Here is a 20,741-nt window from a genome sequence, read left to right as displayed (position 1 = left end):
ACAATGACGAAGGATGAGTTCAAACACTAACATGGCAATGGTCAAGAATTCTGTGATTCCAAAAACAGACGACGATAATATTCAAACACACACACACACACACACTATTAAGCAAATCAATCACATACTGGCACTGACAACAACCTGAATTAGAAAAAAAAAAAAAACTACAGAAATACCAGAGATGACTGAACCCAACCTACTTTCAAATATATCAAGTTAATGTCTAATGGGACTGAAAGAAGGTCCGTCTCATAGGCCCAAGATGGTTTCTCTATGTGGTTCAGAGCAGTGCTTAGTTCAGGGCAGTCATATCAGATGGGAGCAGGGCTGAACATGTGGGTTCCATGTTGATAGCCACTTATAAGGTAAAACATATAGAGCTAATGAAGACCAGCTCGTCAGAGAACATGGAGTCAGTGAGGCACTTTAGAGCTTCATCAAAACAGAGTCATCACTGCTTAGGTTATGTTCACTGTGACTGAGCACAACAGAAAACTATAGAAATCATTCAAAAACACAAAAGTTTTGATGGTTAAAGATGGCATGGCAGTGCTGATTCATTTAATGCACAGCACATTGGTCTCTGTAGTGCAATGTCAATTACACTGAATGCCTAAACACAAACTCCTATGATTCAGATTCCCTCTACTCTGTCCCCCCCCAAAATAAATAACGATACTGGTTCATGTCTACATATATAATGTTTTTACTGCTTAACCTAACTGTGAGACAACCGTTCCCTATGGGGGCGCTGTAGCCGCTTTCTATGCTCCAAAGCTACCAAACTCCACTGAAAGAAAAAAAACCAAAAACTTAAATTTTACACAGGTTGCTTGTATGCTGCTCACTCGATCAGACAGTTTGTTTGTTATTGTTTGACTTTGGTGAATCCGAGCTGATAAGAGGCAGAAATAACACAGCAACTTTTGTGTTGTGTTATATATATATATTTTTTTGTGCATTTTGTGCACTGAATGTTGTTTAAATTTTACCTTCAGACTTTGGAACCCAAATAAAATAGCAGGCAGTAAAAAAAAAGAAAAAAAAAGTGTTTTATACAGGAAGTTGTGAATGATTGGACGACAGCAACTTGCGAGGAATTTGTTGCACATGGTACCTACACAAGTCCCCAGAGGATAGACAACTGTGGATAATATTTACTTGCATGTGGAGCCAGCAGCTCTGCACTCTGACTGGATCACTCTCTACTCATGCCCTTTTGGTGAGAACAGGAATTACTGCACTCTAATTTAACTGCCACCACAAGACACCATCTCATCTGAACACACACACACACACACACACACACCTTTGCCTTCTTATTTAGACACCTACAGTAGCAGCTAGAAGGCGACTATTACTATTGAGCCATCACAGCTGCCATGCCTTCTGTTCAAGTTCTTTTTTAATATTATATTCTCTTAAAACATACTCTGGGATTTTATGGCTCCGTCTTTTCTACAAAAATAGCACATTTACATTTACTTTTAATGACTACCTGATTCTTTTTTGTCAAACAGAGATGTCTGGATCCAGTCGCAGCAGTGCCGCTCATTGTGCGTGAGAGCTCACTCTCGTTACCTTTGAACCGCACACATCTGGACAGACGTGAGCTTGTGCGTGCCTCCGAGTGTCGCCAATGGAGATAGACTGACTCGTTTCTTCTTTGCCTGCTGCCATTTGGGCTTTCAGTGCACAGATCCTGCCTGGAAAAAGTTGATTTCCAATAGTTGGTTTGAGAAAATAAAGCAGGAGCAGGTTCCAATAAAACACCCTTACCCCTCACCTAAATGCTTTAGTCCATAAGCCTTCTCCATAATCAGATTCAACTGATTATGACATTTTAAAAAAAACACCCGCTGATGGACTTCACATCTATGATCTGTGTTGTGCTCCACCACCCCTAAGGAACTGGGAGGTGTTTAGGTGTTACAAGTAGGAGGAGAAAGAATCAAAAGGCCGTCTCCTCAACCGTGTGACCCGTCAGTTGGCACGATGGCAGAGCCGTCCTCGTCTCCAAGTCCTCGTCTTCCGTCGGCGCTCGGTCGCTCTCCATCTCTTTGTCCTCGGTGACCGTGTCCTCTTTGCAGAGAGCTGCTCCGTTGCTGTCTTTCTTGGCCATCTGATAAGGCTGCGTGTCGATTTCTTTGGACTGGTCAACAAGGATTCATTGTTATCTGTTGCTGTTGAAAGCTCGGGTTCAGGGTTAACAAACAAGGAAGAGTGTAAATATGAAGTTACCTTCTGAGGGTTGGACAGAGGAGTGACACAGCAGAGCTTCTCCCTGTAGCGCTCGGGCAGGAAGAAGAGCAGCGTGCCCAGGACTGGGAACACTGTGCCGGGGGTCAGATCCTTCTCCTTCATGGGTCCTAACATTGATGACAGCAGTGATGAGGTATTCATTTATTTGAGTAACAGCTGCCTCGTCAGCACATATGCTGAAATGTGGCAATAGTATGTGTCCCTTAAAATGAAACGTGCTTTCTTCTTGCTACTTGTATTTATTTTATTTATAAAAGTAAGTTTTTCTGTTTTATTTATTTTTAAATGTAGAGCCCTTTGAGAGGTGCATATAACTGCTGTTTCTTTTTACATCTAACTCAGTGAAATAAAGGTGCCAGATCAGTAATTGGGAGCATTTCCATTGTCAACAAAGTGAGGAAAAGCTCTGATAGCGACACACACAGAGGGAGAGTGACTTCATTCTCTGCCCAGGTAAACAAAACTCCACGATAGCTTTACATTAACAACAGTTGTTTGCTGCTATATTAATGCTATGGTATCCTATGGTTTATTTTGACGCAAACCAGATTTGGTGAACGGTGGATTGAAATTGAATGAATCTGTTGATTTTATTTCTTATATATATATATATAAATATATATATTCAATTTGTTTTCTGTATCAGAAAAGTGGTAAAAATAAGGGTGTCCAGCCGGGCATCATGTTTCCACAACTATGGATCGGAGCTGGAGCCGATCAACCCGTGACTACTGCAAAGTCATTTGTCTTGGAAAAGAATGCAGATTGTTACCTTTCCCAATGAAGACAAATGTTAGTGGGTGTTAGTGTTTCTTTACTCCAGTGGTAGAGGTGCGTGTACCTGTTAGCAGGCTGACTATCAGTCCCACCACCACCACAGTGGTGGAGTTGTGAGCGCTGTACCACATGTAGGACAACGAGTAGAGCGCCTGCACACCCGATGGCCTGAAGAAAAGTGGGGAAGACAAAGCTTTGTTAAGACCTATCTTGATGACCATTACATGACTGAACATCTGTAGTCTTCCTGTAGTGTTAAGAGAAAGTCTACAAGGCTAGTTCTTTGGTTTTCATGGGTTACCTTGGCTTGGCTGTGGTTGCGTTGACCAGTGTAGTAAGGACGGTGGCGGTCATGTTGTCAAACAGGGGCAGGGCGGTGGTGTTGAGCGGTGGCACTGGGATGGAATTGGACATACGCATCACAAAGTTGCCAATGCCGATCCAGAATGCCATGGCGAGTCCTGCTACTAGCCCGACAACTGCACCCTGAGGAGGTGGAGGTACAGATGTTAAACCTCAACTCTAATTATAGTTTGTACAATATTGAATCATAAATCAAAAAGAACTCACAGTAGAGTTTGCCCAAGGAAAGAACATTCCCAGACAGAAGACGCCCAGCAGAGGACCACCCACCATCCCAAAGATGCTGAAGGCTGCCTGAGGACACAGAGGACAGAGAGCAAGGCAGTGCAATGACTCTTTTCTTCAGGTGCCAATTACACTGAACAGCTGCATAACCGTAGCAAAAAAAACAAAAATGATTTTTTTTCTAAATTAAAATAAATCAAGGACACATGTTTACTGTGTATTTCGTTACAAACATTTTATAATGTGTCACTCTTCCAATTAAAGACATTTTCTTTCTCTGCAACTCAGAGCATGTCAACTGTTTGTTTACCTGCAGCACAGATCCCATTATAGAGGCGAGGTAGGCCATAGCCAGACACACCAGGCCGTAGACCAAAGCTATGGACCAATTAGATGAAACAGAAATAGTTAGTGGTTACACCTGTTACATGGTTATATTCGGGCTGCCCTCTGAAAGTCAATTAATCGACTCATCTGTTGGTGACACCTGTGTTCAGGTTCAGATTCTTAATGTCAAGCCATTGTTTTTGGATCAATTAAGAACTGCTCTTGTAAGCAATTAAATCCCCAAAACATTGGTTGCATAGATCGGAATGGGGCTGACACAGCAAAAAAGTCACAAGTATTGTTTTGTTGCAGGTGTTTACATTCCTCGTTACATATTTAAAAAATGAATTACAGGAATGCACTACTGTTTTTGTTTCGTCAAGTTTGTTTTTGTATGGAATATGGGAGATAACTGCATTTTGTTGTGCAACCATATGCTGCATGGTGACAATAAATTATCCTTGAATTAAGATTGTATGAACCCAGACCTCTTTGGAGCAGGTGGCCCGGCATTACACAGTGCACCTTTAAAAGCACGTCTTACCAAGTCCCTTGGAAAGCAGCGTAGCTCTAGCCTCGGTCATGTTTGGAAAATAAGGTTTAATCAGGTCCTCCATGGTTACTGTTGCTAGGGAGTTAAAGGCTGATGAGATGGTGCTGAAGGGAGACAAAAGATGGGATTAATTGCACATTAAATGGCTGCCTGTTAGGCATAAGCCTTCGGGGAGGAGCGTGAATGCAGTAGTAGGAACTTTCTAAAAAGGGATAAATGCTGGCATTCCAAGTGCAAAACTGTAGGACAAGTTCAATCAGCTTCATTCAACAGTAAGTGCTCCTATTTTTCCAAATCTGTTTTCTTACCTGAGAGCTCCACTGAAGAGACAGGCCACAAACAGTCCAGCGAGCCCAGGCAGGTCCTTGAATACATCCATCACAAAGTACAGCACCATCTGCACAAAGGAGCTAAATATTAAGATGTACCTCAAGAGCCAAGAATAAAACCAAATACACTGGATGTTCCCTAAAATTTGGCGAACCATGAAGGAAATGTAATGTCAACCTGGTCATTAGTTTTGACGTAGCCCTTGTCCAGAGGGCTGTCCTCTCCATAACGAGCAAACATGACCAGACCCATCAGGCAACCTAAACACAAGACAATCTGCTGGCACGGGAAAACCACGTAGCAGGACCTAGAAGGACATAAGAGGTTTTGGGGAAAAAACCCACTGTCAACAATGGAGATAAGATGACCGAAATCATAGAACAGGTTCACATGAAAATGAAACTATATAAATACTGATGAATACTTAGGCAAGACAATCGTCCGAACCTATCACCCGGTCTGACTAGGTCCTACTTTTTATTTCCACCAGGAGATTATGCATTCTGTCGCTAGCGTTCGTTAGTTTGTGCGTCTCTGTGTCCGTCTGTCAACAGCTGATCTCTCATACTGCTGGACCTACTGGCCTAATATCTATTGTGCTCATTTATAATAATAATAATAATAATAATAATAATTAAGCCTTTATTAGTCCCACAATGGGGAAATTATTTCTCTGCATTTAACCCATCCCAGAGGAGCAGTGGGCTGCAATGAAGCGCCCGGGGAGCAACTTGGGGTTAGGTGTCTTGCTCAAGGACACCTCGGCATGTTGCCGGTAGAGGGGTTTGAACCACCAACCTTGTGGTTACGGGACAAGCGCTCTACCTCATGTGCCACAGCCGCCCCATTTATGAATGTTTGCTGAAGGACCTCTTGTGGCTTCAGTTATTTACACTATTTGAAAACATATTTTATGAATGAATCCAACTAGCTTAGCACATGATGAACTGAACCGAGTGTTGACTACAACAGAGCGCGTCTCCTTATGTCTATAGGAGGAGAGCTAGTTAGCTGTTAGCAGCTGGTAGGCAAGCTGAGTCCTGTGAAGTTTGGCAACAGCTAACGGGGCTAATACAGCCAACAGCTAACTAAACTAAACTAAACTAAGTCTGTGTTCAGAAGAAGCAATTTACAGTCAACATGAAGCATTACACATTTGACTGAAGTTAAGCTGCACTAAGCTGGCGTAGACAGCTGCAATGATTAAATGAGAGCTTATTTGTTGAGTGAGAAGTAGACTGAAAAACCTGAAGTCTGATGCGCTTGCAGCCTATGTGGGGGCAATTGATATTTGTGTTCGATCAAACTTTACAGCAGTGGTGGTTAAAGATGCACCTGGCGAAGATCTGAGTGCACCTTCCTAGCTGTGTTTTATATTCAGTAAAATACCCAGTGAAATGGGTTAATACTCAAAATCAGTCTTTGTAATATTTTCTCTTCAGCAAGGATTAGCCAAGCATGCTTTGAGACTTTGACTTACATGACGGCCTCTCTCTCCGTACGAGAACTGAGGTATCTCTGGACCTGGGCCTGGTTGACCCCGTACAAAGCTAACATCAGGAAGACTCCTCCCACACCCAGCGTCCAGAAGGTGTGGCGCTCCAGAGGGTCGGGGTTCAGACTACACGGGCAAAGAGTGAATACAGTATGATCAGCCTCTATCTTTATGGGCGTAAAGTAAAGTTAATGAGCAATACTTCATTCTACTGCACTTCAGCCATGCTGAATACTCACTCTAGTCCAGAAATGCGGCTGCCATTAACTGCTTTCCTCCACACCTCTGCCATGCCCCCTGCCTGACTGGCCCCCACCACAATGACCGCCAGCTGGCCCGCAAACATCACCACTGTCTGGAACACATCGGTCCAGATTACCGCCTTCAGACCCCCCTGGGACAGAGGAGCAGTGGATTCACGTTAAATTCTATAATAATCAACTTTAAAAACTTTTGGTAAAAGTTCAGCATTAATTAGAGGCTCGACATACTGACAACAAATGGAATGAAATTAGTTACATCTATGATCCTAGAATGACCAGAGATGATCGTTGGAAAGAATTAAAGTCATCAGAGCTAAGAGAAATTTATGAAAGTAGGAGAATTTCCTATCAAGTGCATGTGGTGTTTTGTAAAAAAAAACAAAAACTACAGAACTTCCTGAGTACTGTTATGTTTGACAAATGTTGTAGTCAGCTGATATTATGTCACCGCAGTCATTGATGAAATTATCACTGGGTTTAAGAAAGAGTTAGAGACTCACCAGAGCAGTATATAGAGTGCACACCAACCCCATGGCTAGCACCGCCCCCCATAGGTCAAAACCTGTCACTGCATAAGAACAGAGTAGAACCATTACAACACATTGCACACAGGTTACTCAATCATTTAGGCAATTCACATCAGTAACTGTGGGAACCCGTTTGTGTTAAAATGGTGTGATAATCCTGCTGTTGAAATAGGACAAAGTAATAAATCTTACCTGCATTGAGTGCCAGGGCCGGGGCGTACAGGACCACCCCCATGTAAATGACCTGCAGAGGAAGAGAACAATAAACACTGCAGAACAGGAAGAACCACAAAAACAGAGCTGAACCAGGAGGTGGCGTTTTGGGGCTAGCTGGCTCACAAGTATCGGATTAAACTTGCTTAACTGTTGAAACGGTCGGTGACTTTAGAGGGGGCGGCATTTTCAGAAAGCACATTAAGATAAAGACAGAGGTTTGGTTTTACAGATCTAATGGACCTCAAGATTAACACTTGGAAAAAATGTTAGATACAGAGATTGGATTGGTTCTTCATTTTTGTTAAATAAATTATGTTGTTTTTAGAGGCAGGTTGTTTTTTGTTGCAGGTGTTTACATTCCTCACCCTTACCCTTCAGAAATGAATTACAGGAATGCAATACTGTTTTTTCTTGTGTGGCATATGGGAGAAAACGGCATTTTGTTGTGCAACCCTGTGCTGCATAATGACAATAAGTTATCCTTGAATCCTTGAGTTAAGATTGCACATGGAAAGAATGTTGGATATATGTAGATTGGATTGGTTTCTCATTTTTGTTGAGTAGATTATCAAAGAAATTCAACTTGTGTTTTTTCTGTACAATTTATGCCATTAAAATAAATTATTGAATACTCCCCCCTTTTTTTGTGTGTGCTGTGCTTATGACTTATGTATTGCAGTGAAAAAGCATGTGTCATGTGTAAAATGTGACAAAAGGCCAAATAAAAATAAAAGGCTCTGAGACTGTGGGGTTCAGAGGGTTAAACTAAAAGGCTAAGTAGCCTTTGAGAAACCGGCCATCAATCATTGTTCCTACACAATTATTCGAATTATGTTTTAGGAATGTACATTTGTATTGATTATCTTTGAGAATAACAATTCATATAATTTATGTCATGTCATCAATTCATGAACTCTGTCAATGTAGGCAACACAAACCACAAGAGAGATTTTTTACAAGTGTCAATGTGACATTTCCAGGGCCAAAGTTTTACTCAGGCTGTAATATAATCAGCCAGTGAATGCATTCTTAGATAGGACAATAAACACCACACTGACAGTGGTGGAGATTGTGTTCCTTTTTTGGCAAGCACAAAACCGTTATTGCTTTTCTTAACTAAATGTTTTACTACATATCCTGCTGCTTTGGCTGCCAGCTTGCTGAACTAGATAGCAAGTTGCGTTGAAGTTATTATACATAATTCTCAATGTCAAATCATTGTCTTTTTTAAGTATCTGTTTAGGTGACGTGGTGCCCAGGATGGAGGTCATTTTATCAAAAGTAAGACCAATCAGATCCCTGATTCCTGCAAGTGCTGGCATAAGAAGGCCCAAAATATAATGTACAAAGAAAGTATGACGCAGACAAAGATACCATCTGAAAGATGAAGGTCACTGTCCCCAATATGCGAACCGTCTTGTTGAAGCGCAGCTCCAGATACTGTGGAGGAGAGTGAATGTCAAAGGAAACAATTAGAATATCATCTCAGTCATGTGTGATACATGGTCAGTGCTGTGGATGCTTATTCTCAGGATCAGAGCTGCCAGTTTAGATTCACTTTGTCAAAGCCAGTTTCTTAATGTCCTAGGTATCCTTAAAATAAAATCAGTTGCACAAAACACCCTTAAGTCTTCTCCTTAAGGTTTCAGGTCAGTTGGTTACTGAAGTATTTAAGGTTTTCTCATTCTTTGTTCACAGAGAGTTAATGCAGTTCTGTTCAGTTTATCTCATGAACCTTATGTAGACTGATCATTAGCCAGACTGGCTGTCAATAAAGACCGTGTGAAGATGTTCAGTCTCGAGACATGTTTTTCTGTTGAACGTTAACAAGCCAAGGACAGATAAGAATTTCAAGCACCGGGATCATAGTCGAGAATGACAAGTGAAAACTGCAGACAGAGGACAGATTTGTGCTAACTAATGTGTGCGTGTTAATCCTCTACTTGTGTGTACCTCGTAGGCGCTGGACAGCCTCAGTCTGTAGAGGACTGGTATGAAAACGTGAGCCGGGATGAGCAGGCCCAAGAAGTAGGAGCAGCCCAGGAACCAGTACTGGGTCCCAAAGGTGTACACCTCAGACGGAGCGCCCAGGATGGCCACGGCCGACTGGAAGGTGGCCAGCAGGGACAGAGAAACAGGCAGGCAGCTCATGGAGCGATCAGCCATCAGGAACTCCTATAAGAAACACAATGTTGGCGTCAGCTATTTCTAAAATAAAACACTAAAAACTGTGAGTAAAGGAATTATGACGTCTACCTGTGTTGTGCGCTGGCGCCCACCGGAGAAGGCGTAGAAGAGGCCGATGCCGGTTGAGGCCACCAACAGCAAGGCAAAGATGACATAGTCCGCTGTGGTGAAGTGCATGAGGACTACGTCCCCCATGATGACAGTGGATGTGGGGTGGGGTGGGGGGGAGAGGGAAGGCTGTTGGAAGCACAGCCTCTAGGGCTGATCACGACGTCAGAGAGAGCCCCTCAACCATAGGGAGAGTCGCTGAGAGCTGGAGGGAGGACAAAAAGTGAGGAGGTGGTTTGAGAGTTGGCTTCTCTCGCCAAGACTTTGGGGGACGTGGCAGAACTGTGGGGGGACAGTGCTTCATCCATCATCCATCTTGTCTCGAAGAAAATAGTGTACCAATGTTTTCATCTAGACCAGAACGTTTAATGCACACAGATTCAGACTCTTATTACTGAACCAGTAATAGAACCTACTTAGAGAGCGTTACGTTTTAATGCATCTCTGCCGGCTGTACTGCAACGGGGAAATCACACCAGGCTGGTGAACGGGTTGATATCGCTGGTCATTTAGGATCAGCCTCCAATTGCTTTATGATGAGATGATGAAATGAAAGGAGGATGGAGTCATAAAGAGGTTAGAATTGTCTGGAGGTTGTATGTAAAAATGTGTCCTTTTTAATAAGCGCATTATCAAATCATCTGAAACCAGAAATTCCATATTATTGAATTTTAAAAGACAAACACTAAATTTTCCACAAAATCAATGACAAGTCAATTTCATTTTATGTAGCCAAATATCAGAGATTGGGGCCTTACGATGTGCACAGCATACGACATCCTCTGTCCTTGGACCACTTATTCAAATACCATTGTTTTTGTGAGAAAACTTGAATAAATCCAGTTGTTTTGTTTTTAATGGCAATATAAAATAGATATTAAAGAGGGAATAATGACCGGTTTAACTTCCTAACACTAGCTCTAATAAGCATAGTGACTATGACAAAGTAAAAGGATAACATTAGGAGTTTTTGACCGTTTACACTGACTTCTGGGCATTCGTTAAGACTTTTCGGGAATGGGGTGAAAAACATTGTTTAAAGACTTGTATACCAGCTGCTTTAACAAAACAAAACAAAACAACAACAACACCACCACCACCACCACACAACAACAATCTGTATCGGCGGAAATGGCAATCTGTGTCGGCTGCAAAAAGCTTAATCAGGGCACCACTAAAAGTTCTACATTTCCTTCAAAAAAATGTTTTACTGCTGATCCGGTCCACGACACAATCTGAAACGGAGAGTTTGTGATCCGTTGCCCCCTTAACCACAGCAGTAAAACAGAAGCCGGTTTCTTGAATGCATTAACTCCATGTCCACATATACTCTAAATGAAGTAAGGACTGCATTGTCGGCGTGTCTGAACACGTAACTGCAATTTCTAAGTTGAAAAACACAACAAAATGCCAACAACAAAACTTGAATACGAGACAAAACTTTGAAGAAAATAACAGCAAAGGACTTACTGTAACTACTGAGTCAAAGCTGCTGCTTTTGCTGCTGGCTGACACACACTGGACACTCAGACTCACATAAGGGGAGTATCTTCTATCTTGTCACGACCTCCAATCACGATCCCTGTAGAGGCAGAGGAGAGATTCAGCAAAACAATTCTCCACACGTAAGAAATGCAGGGCCTGTCGCAATATTGTTACAAATGTTTCCACACAGGTGCTATGTTTTCCCCCAGAAAACAGCGGTTTCTTCTCTTTTGGGTATAGATCATTTCAACCAAACAAAACCCAATCCCTTGTTATGTTTTGACAAGAGATGCATAACAGTGTTCTTTTACAGTTGTCACTTCAGGGGAGATATAAGTGTGTTAGCTCCTCGCTGTGTTCATCTGAGGATACTCCACTGCACAAAAGACCGTATTCTCTTTCACAGCGTGTTGCTGTGCTGCATTCTCCTACACTACTTGTGAGTGAAGTGATCTAGTCACTGCCCCGGAGTACAGCTTTTTTTGGTTGTTGCCATTTTGGTATCTTCTACAGGTCAGAAAACAGTCTGTGTGGAAGCCAGAGAATTCTGCGCGAGGATTTGCATGAGGGATCGGCCGTTTATCGGCTTGGTCGATACTAATTTTTTTAATCCCATTTTTAAAAATCTGTAGTTTCAAGTCTTCTTCAATACAGCATGATGACCATTTAGTAAATGATCGTCCATTGAGTGATGTAGACCATAAAGCAGAGTATTCTTTCGGGCGGGCTTACTGTGATTGACAGGTTGCTGCGGCTACAAGAGATGCAAACGACATCTCTACGTCAGTCCTCTATATTGCAAATATGGTTACGTCTGTTCATCGGTTGCGGAAAAAACATGGCGACGGCCGTAATCCAAGATGGCGACTGCAAAATTGCCGAACTCGTGGCTTCATAACAGCAGTCCACAAACCAAAGGGTGACGCCGTGTTGACTATGTCCACTTTTTGTAAACAGCCTGTGTTAAGTTAAGTTTTTTGTTTCATGACTAATGCCTATCATTGTGCTAATCACACATCAGTAGCTTTCTGTAGCTACAGGCCTGTCTGTGTGATGATCCGTGCTGGTTTGATCAAGCACTGGCTGAGAAGAACAACCCCGTTAAATCCCTTATTTTGGATAATCTACCACAGCGTATGACAGGTTGGGAACAGAAGCATGGATGTTTCAACAGATAGAATGTAGCTCTTTAACTAATGTTTAAGCCAGTAAGTACACCGAATGTGTCACTTTGCACGTGCTATGCGCTGCAGTTGAAGGCCTGCTGAGCATTTAAGGGTTTTTGAACATTTGCTGCAGGGCTTGTTGATTAGGCATGTCTGGAGTGTGTATAGTGCACAACTTGTTCTGCTGTTTCACACAAGACTTTACTCCTGCTGAGAGTTACGGGATCAGAGCCAACGGCCCTTTGTTGCAAACCCCTACTGTTTAGATGCCATTCTAAAAATGGGCAGCATCAAAGTGGGAAAAAAAATGCATTAAAACCAGACAAGTTACAAAAGGGCCCTTTGATTAAAATTCTCCCTGAGCTTAAAACAACCACTGGCTTCACGGTGAAACCAGAGGTACCTGCCATCTCTGGGCTTTAATGACTCAACTGGTTGGATTTGACAGAGGCTGGCTGACCGTTCCTGTCCAGGCTGTTCGTAAGGATTTCTTTCTTTGAAGTTTTAAAAAATCTGTTCCCATTAAAACGGTGCCAAAAAATCCCGGCATGCAAAGCTGACAGCAGAAATTATTTTCATTCAGTGAATTGCAAATGTAATTTTCCCTCACAACCATTGACGGTCTTTTATCAGAGTTAGACCTGCCCTGACCTTCACAGTTCTAAATGGTTTAAACTTTCCAAGCCTACAGTCTCTAAAAAGGATCGTTCTCGATGCTTGCGTAATGTTTCCAACACCAAAAACGGCATCCCAAAATATGCAGAGGATGTTAGGGATGAGGATCTTTTTACAGTGTAACCGTTACATTTTACAGTTTTAAGGCTAGCTTGGATATTCAGCCGGCGAGGGCCACTCGTTCTGCTGCGTAGAGGACATGGTCGATGGGGGCCCTCCAGAATCTGTGCTACCAAGATCAAACACCGACTGGTGGTACCTTTTGGAAACGGAATCATCTGCTGAAATGAATCTGCATTAAAGTTTTCCTCCTCACATGAACAAAGGTGTGCTGTAGACCTTCTTCAGGACCCCGAATATTAACTTAAAAAAAAGTTAATTTTGCTTATTGATCAGCCTTTGCACAATGCACCCTGGTACATGTAGGAACAGATAAATAGAGCACGCACTGGGTAATTATTTATTTTCCGGACTACATTTACCATCAGCACTGACAGCCACATAAAAAGGTGGAGAACTTGCCCTTTGAAGTACAGGCCATTTCAAGACTACATGACAAGATAAAAAAGGCAGATAGTACACACTCATACTCATACATACATTTAAATAATTAAAAAGTATCGGGTATATATATATACATACACATATGGGAGTATGTATATATATATATATATATATATATATATATATACATACACATACTCCCATATGTGTATGTTGCCAATAACAGGATACTTAATACGTAACCCCACAGGCTACTCAAATGGCTTGCTGCAAAGGGCAGTACTTAAGAATGCTCAACATAAAAGGAACATGGCTCACAGCAAGCAATTTGCTTCTGCACCACTTGACTATAACTGTGACTTTCCACCAAACCAGGGCCACACATATATCGCTCTGTCCAACAATATCACAACGAGGCGGTCCCAGGATTCAACCGACGTTTAGGCTTTTTTCAGTTGAGTTAGGTAAAGGTGCAGTCCCTTCACTTTTGTGGCCAGGCAGCGTATTAGGTGGTGGTGGTGGTGTTACGAGCATCGCAAATCACACAAGGAGGTCAGGGAGGCTGCAGTTGCCAGGCAACACAGGGACAATGATTGCACGTTACATGAGGTAGTGGGAGCTGAACTGATGGCACAGACACTTTTTCCCCCTACGCCCCCACGATTTGTGTGTTAATGCTGGAAAAACAGAAGACCTGCTGTTTGATGGGGGGGTAGGGGGTAGGTAGTGCATGGGAAGGTTTGCAGCTGCACTCCTGCTGAATAAGACCAGGGCTTTACATTATGCTTATCAAGGTCGTTCAAAGCAGACCGCACATTTTCATTCCCCTCATCAGACAACCTGCTGAAGCTCTGCAATTAACCCACTGTGCACTCAATGTGAATATTAACAGAGATTAAAAGGGGCCAACCAGAGAAACCAGACGTCTTCTCATTGTCCTTGACAGGAGGATACAGAAATCAGTCTGATTTTGCACCAGTCAGGGTGCCTTTTTATAATAAAAACATTCATCTCAATTCAAGGTTGAACAAGGTTGTTTTGGCTGAAGAGGCACCAGCCGTCCATCACTCTTCATCCTTAAAGTTAAATAGAAAAATACTTCTGACAAAGCATAAATCTCTCCTTTGTGTTAATTGTAAAGGTTTGTTTTTATGCGTGGAATGGGCCCACTGTTGCTCCTTGAGGGCCCACTATAACTGTGGTTCTCACCAACTGCCAGGTACCAGTGGGGTGTTTTTCTGTCTCCCAGCCCCAGGGGGGCAGCAATGGGCCCATGAGCAAAAAAAATAAAAAGACTCTGCAGCGTCCTTGGAGAAGCAACACATAGGTGAGATCTTTCTCAGAGATGTTTTCAACCTTTTTCGGGGTTTAACAGGAGAAAATACTTAAAGGACGTAAACAAACTGGTTGTTGCGACAATGTATGCACCTTCCGTGAGGTTTTCTCCTACACAGTGGATAAGACAAACCCCTACAGTGGTACATCTCAAATACCCTCTTGAATACCACACCAGCTAGTAAATATTTCCCGAGCCGTTAGTATTTAATTATTCCTCTCATTGACAATTTAAGACAATTATTAAAAACACTCTGTCTTTAGCCTATACACTTGTCAGACCAGCTGATCATAGTGTGCTAATGGTTTAGTGCAGCTCCAGGGATTATAGTCATTCTTTTTCTCTGAAGGTTTAAGGCTTCAACAGGTCAAACCAAATGATAAATAATTGCTTTGGAGACGGGACAGAGTTAGGTCATAGTTAGGGAATGACTGTTAAATGTCGGCCTATTGTCTTAAAGGTCAGGTGGATGAGACAGTCCCAAGCAGGGGCAATGGGTTGTAAATACCCTCTTTAATACCACTTAGAGGTTATTGCAAAGATATACCTGAATGCAAAAAATGTGTCCTGGTATAATATGTGTCAGGCAATAAAAGGCATATGTCTTCAATTTTACAAACCAGTGAAATATTGATCTCTATGCACAGACGAAGGGACAAAGTTTTATTATCGAACTTGTTCTGGTTTCCATTACTAGTCCAAAGTAGTATTGACTAATGAAGTACAAGCAGGCTTTTAGTTAAATGCAGGTAAACAGTCTGTGTGGGACACGATTGGCCGAAACGCAATCTGGGAACCCACCGACTATCATCTGACAATAACTTCGCTTTTTATTGAATAAAATTGACCTTGGAAACTGGATACTCTCGGCTACAATCCAGTTCTTCACACAGTCCCTTAGTCTAATTTGACTAATTATTAAACCCTTCGGCTGAACCTTGGCCTGCTCCGTGAAATATCTTTACAGCACACTGTGAGACGAGGCAGACATAAACAAGATGTTCTTATTGTTTCCATAAGCAGCCAGGATTAGGAGCTGCTGACAAGTGAAACACAAAATTGCCAACGCTGATGAAGGTTCTATTATCAGTTCTAAAAAAGACAGTGTTGTGAATGAAGATATGGCGAGCTGTTCCACTGATAATACTGAACAAAAGGTGACGCGGCACACTGTGTAAGTCTTTTTGACAATTGTTGACGCAACACCAGATAATGCTAAAAAGGAGAATGGTGTAAGGTTGAAGCGTGTGTGTAATCATTATCCTGCAGAAGGTGCGATAGTACCTCATAGCAGATAACTGGAAGTCATGTGTGTGTGCGCGTGTGTGTGTGTCAGTAAATGTGCTCAGTGGCAACCTAAAGTAGTGTTAAAATAACTGCATTTTATTCAAATGTTGCAAATGGGACCGTGCTAAATGTGTCTTGCATTCCAGATAAATACAAACATTACATTTAACAAAACCATACTACAAACATAAAAAGAAGGAAAATGTGGATACATCGCTAACCATTATAATTCTCCCTGTTACATTCAGTGTTACGCCCAGGTACAGTGAGGCCTACTTAGAACCCAAACTCTGGTTTAACAGACTGAATCATATGTGTGATGGCAAAAGCTGATATTCTTTAAATAAAATGTGAAGCAGGTCAGATGTAATATATCCAGCCAAACAACATTTTTTTTAAGGCAAGCAGTTTTCACATTTATTAGCTAAAATATTGCAGAAGTCCTTCCTGGGCAAAAATGATTTTTCAGCGTCTACAACATCATTCTTCCAAGGAAAAATGGCGTCACCATTGACTTTTATGTGGCTTTCGATTTCAGATATTCACAATTGCATTTTTAATAATCAGAATATAAATTCCTGATATCTTTAAAGAGAATTATTACTAGGGAAAAACACCAAGCCATGACTAGTAACGATCAGATTGTTAATATCCGATATGGGAGTTTTTACTAGTCAAAATTCCATTGCAGATAACAGGAATGTTCAGTCTGAATATCAAAAATGCAATTGTGAATATCTGAAATATAAAGGCTTAAACATAAGAATTGGAAAAGTGTTTTTTCTCTGAGGACAGTCATCGTGGATAAAATGTCCCTTTGACGTTGTATTTATACTGCAGGTATCTGTAATTTAATTCTTCAGTGTAGCTTTTAAATGTCAAAACAGCCACTTGTACTTTTTAAGGATATCTTACGTTTAGTTTTGACTAGTAAAATCAAAGTTGTAGAGATTTCGAAATACTTTTCTACTAGCAACAATGTTATTGTGGCTATCCTTAATCACCATTCCGACTATTCAGAATACAATTTTGACTAGGAGAAACGCCATTATGGATATCTAAAATGTAATGACATATAGGACCGTGGTTCAATCAAATGTTTAAACTTTTTATATATGTAGGTCAAAAACTTGACATAAGTGTTTGACCTACAATCTTTGAGCAGATCCGTACAAAGCAGCCGAGCCAATCCAGCTTTAATTTGAACGGAGACACAACCGTACCATTCACCGATTCCATGCTGCATACCACTATGTATTACAGACTGGTAATTGGTCCGGACTGGATTGTTTGAGATGCTCCTCCAAACAGTCATAAGACAACGTTACAAACTCTGTCCAAGACTTAACTATGTGGGGAATGTGGCCGTTTTGTAGCCAATTAAGTCTTCAGAGTAGGGCTTGGGAAAGGCTTTAATCTGAGCACCCGTTTGCTGCAAGTTCTGCCTCACCAAAACAATGAAGACTCTGACTTCAGTGTTCAGTCTGCTCGGTGAACTGACAAGCAGCCGCCGAGAAATAAGCCGAAATAAGTTTCAGACATCCAGCGCCTTATATTCACTCTCCATAACAGCTCAGCCATTCCTTATTACAAAACCCCAAAACAACAACCTGTGATACTGAAGGGCCATTTCAACCAATCAGACAGCTCTATTTTGGATATGACTAACTTTACTGGTGCTTATAGGATTGCAGCACCTTACATTCATTCGATAGTTACCATATAAAATGTATTTTATCACTTCTTAAAACACATTTTTACAGAATGGCTTTTATGTGATGTCGTCGTTTTTAATGTTTCGTTTTATTTGGTTTTACCATTTTATCTTATATTCGTTTACTATTCTATGTTTACCTATTTCACTTGATTGTATTTATTTTGTTGGTTTATTTGATTGTCACTTGTTATTTCATAGTTTAGTTTTATCCTAATGATTGTTTTGCTGCCTTGTCTGTCGAAGCACTTTATAAACCTTGTTTTTAAAAAGGTGCTATATAAATAAAGTTATTATTATTTACATTAATGGGGTAGTTTCCATGAATTTGAGCCAATAAAAAATAAAAACATATCCTTCCTGTTAACTCATACACTGAGGTGCAGTAAATATGTCCTTTAAATATGCAATTAACGGTGGTATTTAATTGTTATTCCATTGACACATTTAACATTCAGCCTATGACCGTGTAATCAAACAGACATCTTTTTTTTAAATTATTTTCTGACGGTTTCAAGCTCAAACAGGTTTTCACTCAAAACACAGATAAATATTGACTTTACAACATGTCATTCATTCATTAGCATCGTTTTCTAACATCTACGTTACGTGACACCACAGCAGCTGTTGTGTCACCAACACATGTCCATTACACAGAACATCTCAGAACACTTAAACGAGAACCTGAACAGAGAACCAGCCCACGAACACGTTGTGTGTTTGACATTCACTGACTGTGCGCCCACATGGTCCGGCTGCACCATTACAACGTTCTTCCGCTACCGAGCACCGGTGACACACAGACACCGGGTGTTCTGTGTGTCACCGGTGACAACGACGGGCATCGAACGCACGTTGTTGTTCCCGTGGACGTGGTTTGTAGCAGGGCTTACCTGTGATTCACCTGTGACCGCTCCACGCCGACCAAACGCTGCAGCCGCGGCGCGTCGCTCCGGTTGCTTCTGGTCGTGACGTCACACGCCGAGGGACCGCCCACTCTCCTTGACATTACGTTGTGCTGCCTTCACGTACTGCTCGTAAAGTAAACGTTCGCAGTCGCCACAAGTAAAAGCATCATTGTGAGGTAGAAAAAAGAGTCACACTAATGCCACTAAACACGTTTTACGGTCATTGTCGTTACTTCTTTTTTTCCTTTTGTTTGACATTGCCTGGAAGCGCTTTATGCTTTGAGCCACGTTTCCGTAAAACATCTAATGGTAGTTGCGACTTTCCCGATTCTTTTGAAGGCAGCACAACTCTAATATATATTGAGTTATATTGATTTGTTGGGGCACGTTTTTCCTGTTAGTGGACCCAAAATTACAATTCAATTAAATTGAAGGTTTAACGCATAAGGCAGCTGTGTTGTGAACCAGGACATCCCTCTACATACACATGTACATACATACACATGTACATACATACACATGTACAGTCTATGGGTGACCCGGTTCAACGCATTCGTGACGTCAGTCTGCGACCGCTGCGGTAATCATCATCGTGGTATTTAATCACCGTCGCTAATTGAGTCTTGGGGAGATTTTTACGACAGTATGCGTCAGTCACCCCGCATAACACCAAAACCACACGGTTGTCATGTTTCTTACCCGTTTCTTTACGTCTGTTTATCGCAGGTTAGTCCACTTACATCCTCCGGCCAGTGGGCACACACACTCGGGTCAAGGTGAACACACCTGTGACATTCATGAATTGTCCCCAGACGACAGCCTCCATTGCTCCCAGTGGAAGCACAGCTGCATCGGTGGCTTCTCTTCTCCATACACCCCTCCTCCCCTCCTCCCCTCCGGCCGGTGACTCATGTGTCTCATTGAATTAACAGTAACACCAGTAACACAACAAGTTCTACATCCATCGTTGTGGTACCTGGACCGTAGTCGTGCCTCCTGCTGTGAGCCGACTGACACCCACTACTACTACCACTATCATTATTAGTCACATTACTATTATTATTGCCTGTACTATTACGCTTATTGACTTGCTTCTACCCTGGAGTCTTTGTGCTTTCTCGCCTCGCAGGTTCCCAGGAATCGGGGTTATATTTGGACTGTCATCGTGCCACCTACTGAGGCCCTGCTGACACCCACTACTACTACCACTATCATTATTAGTCACATTACTATTATTATTGCCTGTACTATTACGCTTATTGACTTGCTTCTACCCTGGAGTCTTTGTGCTTTCTCGCTTCGCAGGCTTCTATAAATCGTGGCTGTACCTGGACCGTGGTCGTGCATCCTGCTACGGCCCTGCTGACACCGACTGCTACCACCATTATTATTATTACTAGTCACATTACTATTACTATTACCTGTACCATTAAGCATTTTAGCTTTACTTCCACCCTGAAGCCCTTTTGCTTTCTCGTTCTGCAGGTTTCCATGAATCGTTGTGGTACCTGGACCGTAGTCGTGCCTCCTGCTGTGAGCCGACTGACACCCACTGCTACTTCCATTATTATTATTAGTCACATTACTATCCCTATTGTCATGGCTATAATTCTACTGTAATAATTGCTGCTGTTATTATAAGTAGTCTTATTATATGAATCATTTATGTCATATACATTGAATGTGTTGTATCTCTGTTATGCTGCTCATTCTGTACACATGACATCTATTGCATTCTGTCCATCCTGGAGAAGGATCCCTCCTCTGTCGTTCTCCCAGAGGTTTCTTCCTTTTTTCTCCCTGTTAAAGGGGTTTTTTAGGGGAGTTTTTCCTGTGAATGTGAGGGAAGGACAGAGGAGGGTGTAAGGACAGTGAGGGTGTAAGGACAGAGGATGTGAGGGTCTAAGGACAGAGGAGGTGAGGGTGTAAGGACAGAGGATGTGAGGGTGTAAGGACAGAGGATGTGAGGGTGTAAGGACAGAGGATGTGAGGGTGTAAGGACAGAGGATGTAAGGACAGAGGGTCTAAGG

General features: G+C 42.0%; 1 protein-coding gene across 1 annotated transcript; it reads right to left on the bottom strand.

Annotated features, from left to right (window-relative positions):
- Window positions 1-1,307: 1,307 nt before the first annotated feature.
- On the bottom strand, window positions 1,308-19,556 carry slc5a6a (solute carrier family 5 member 6a). Its single transcript, XM_054618524.1, has 18 exons — window positions 19,411-19,556; window positions 11,107-11,218; window positions 9,598-9,841; window positions 9,295-9,516; window positions 8,716-8,781; window positions 7,318-7,369; window positions 7,099-7,166; window positions 6,575-6,729; window positions 6,321-6,461; window positions 5,018-5,147; window positions 4,819-4,907; window positions 4,502-4,614; window positions 3,941-4,008; window positions 3,613-3,699; window positions 3,344-3,528; window positions 3,107-3,210; window positions 2,245-2,372; window positions 1,308-2,155 (listed from the first exon to the last, which is right to left on the bottom strand). The coding sequence occupies exons 3-18, from the start codon at window positions 9,721-9,723 to the stop codon at window positions 1,955-1,957; spliced, it is 1,935 nt and encodes a 644-aa protein (XP_054474499.1). The 5' UTR covers window positions 9,724-9,841; window positions 11,107-11,218; window positions 19,411-19,556; the 3' UTR covers window positions 1,308-1,954.
- Between the last annotated feature and the right edge of the window lie 1,185 nt (window positions 19,557-20,741).

The sequence above is a fragment of the Anoplopoma fimbria genome, chromosome 18 (genome assembly GCF_027596085.1).
Source record: "Anoplopoma fimbria isolate UVic2021 breed Golden Eagle Sablefish chromosome 18, Afim_UVic_2022, whole genome shotgun sequence".
Classification (NCBI taxonomy): Eukaryota; Metazoa; Chordata; class Actinopteri; order Perciformes; family Anoplopomatidae; genus Anoplopoma; species Anoplopoma fimbria.
This window is presented reverse-complemented; position numbering and strand designations above follow the sequence as displayed.

What these genes read in the sequence shown, in the direction of transcription:
- slc5a6a (XM_054618524.1), bottom strand. Translation starts at nt 9,723, where the DNA reads ATGGGGGACGTAGTCCTCATGCACTTCACCACAGCGGACTATGTCATC. An exon ending in GGCTGTCCAGCGCCTACGAG is followed by an intron (nt 8,782 to 9,294) that starts GTACACACAAGT and finishes TCTCCTCCACAG; the next exon opens with TATCTGGAGCTGCGCTTCAA. An exon ending in TGACCTTCATCTTTCAGATG is followed by an intron (nt 7,370 to 8,715) that starts GTATCTTTGTCT and finishes CTTCCTCTGCAG; the next exon opens with GTCATTTACATGGGGGTGGT.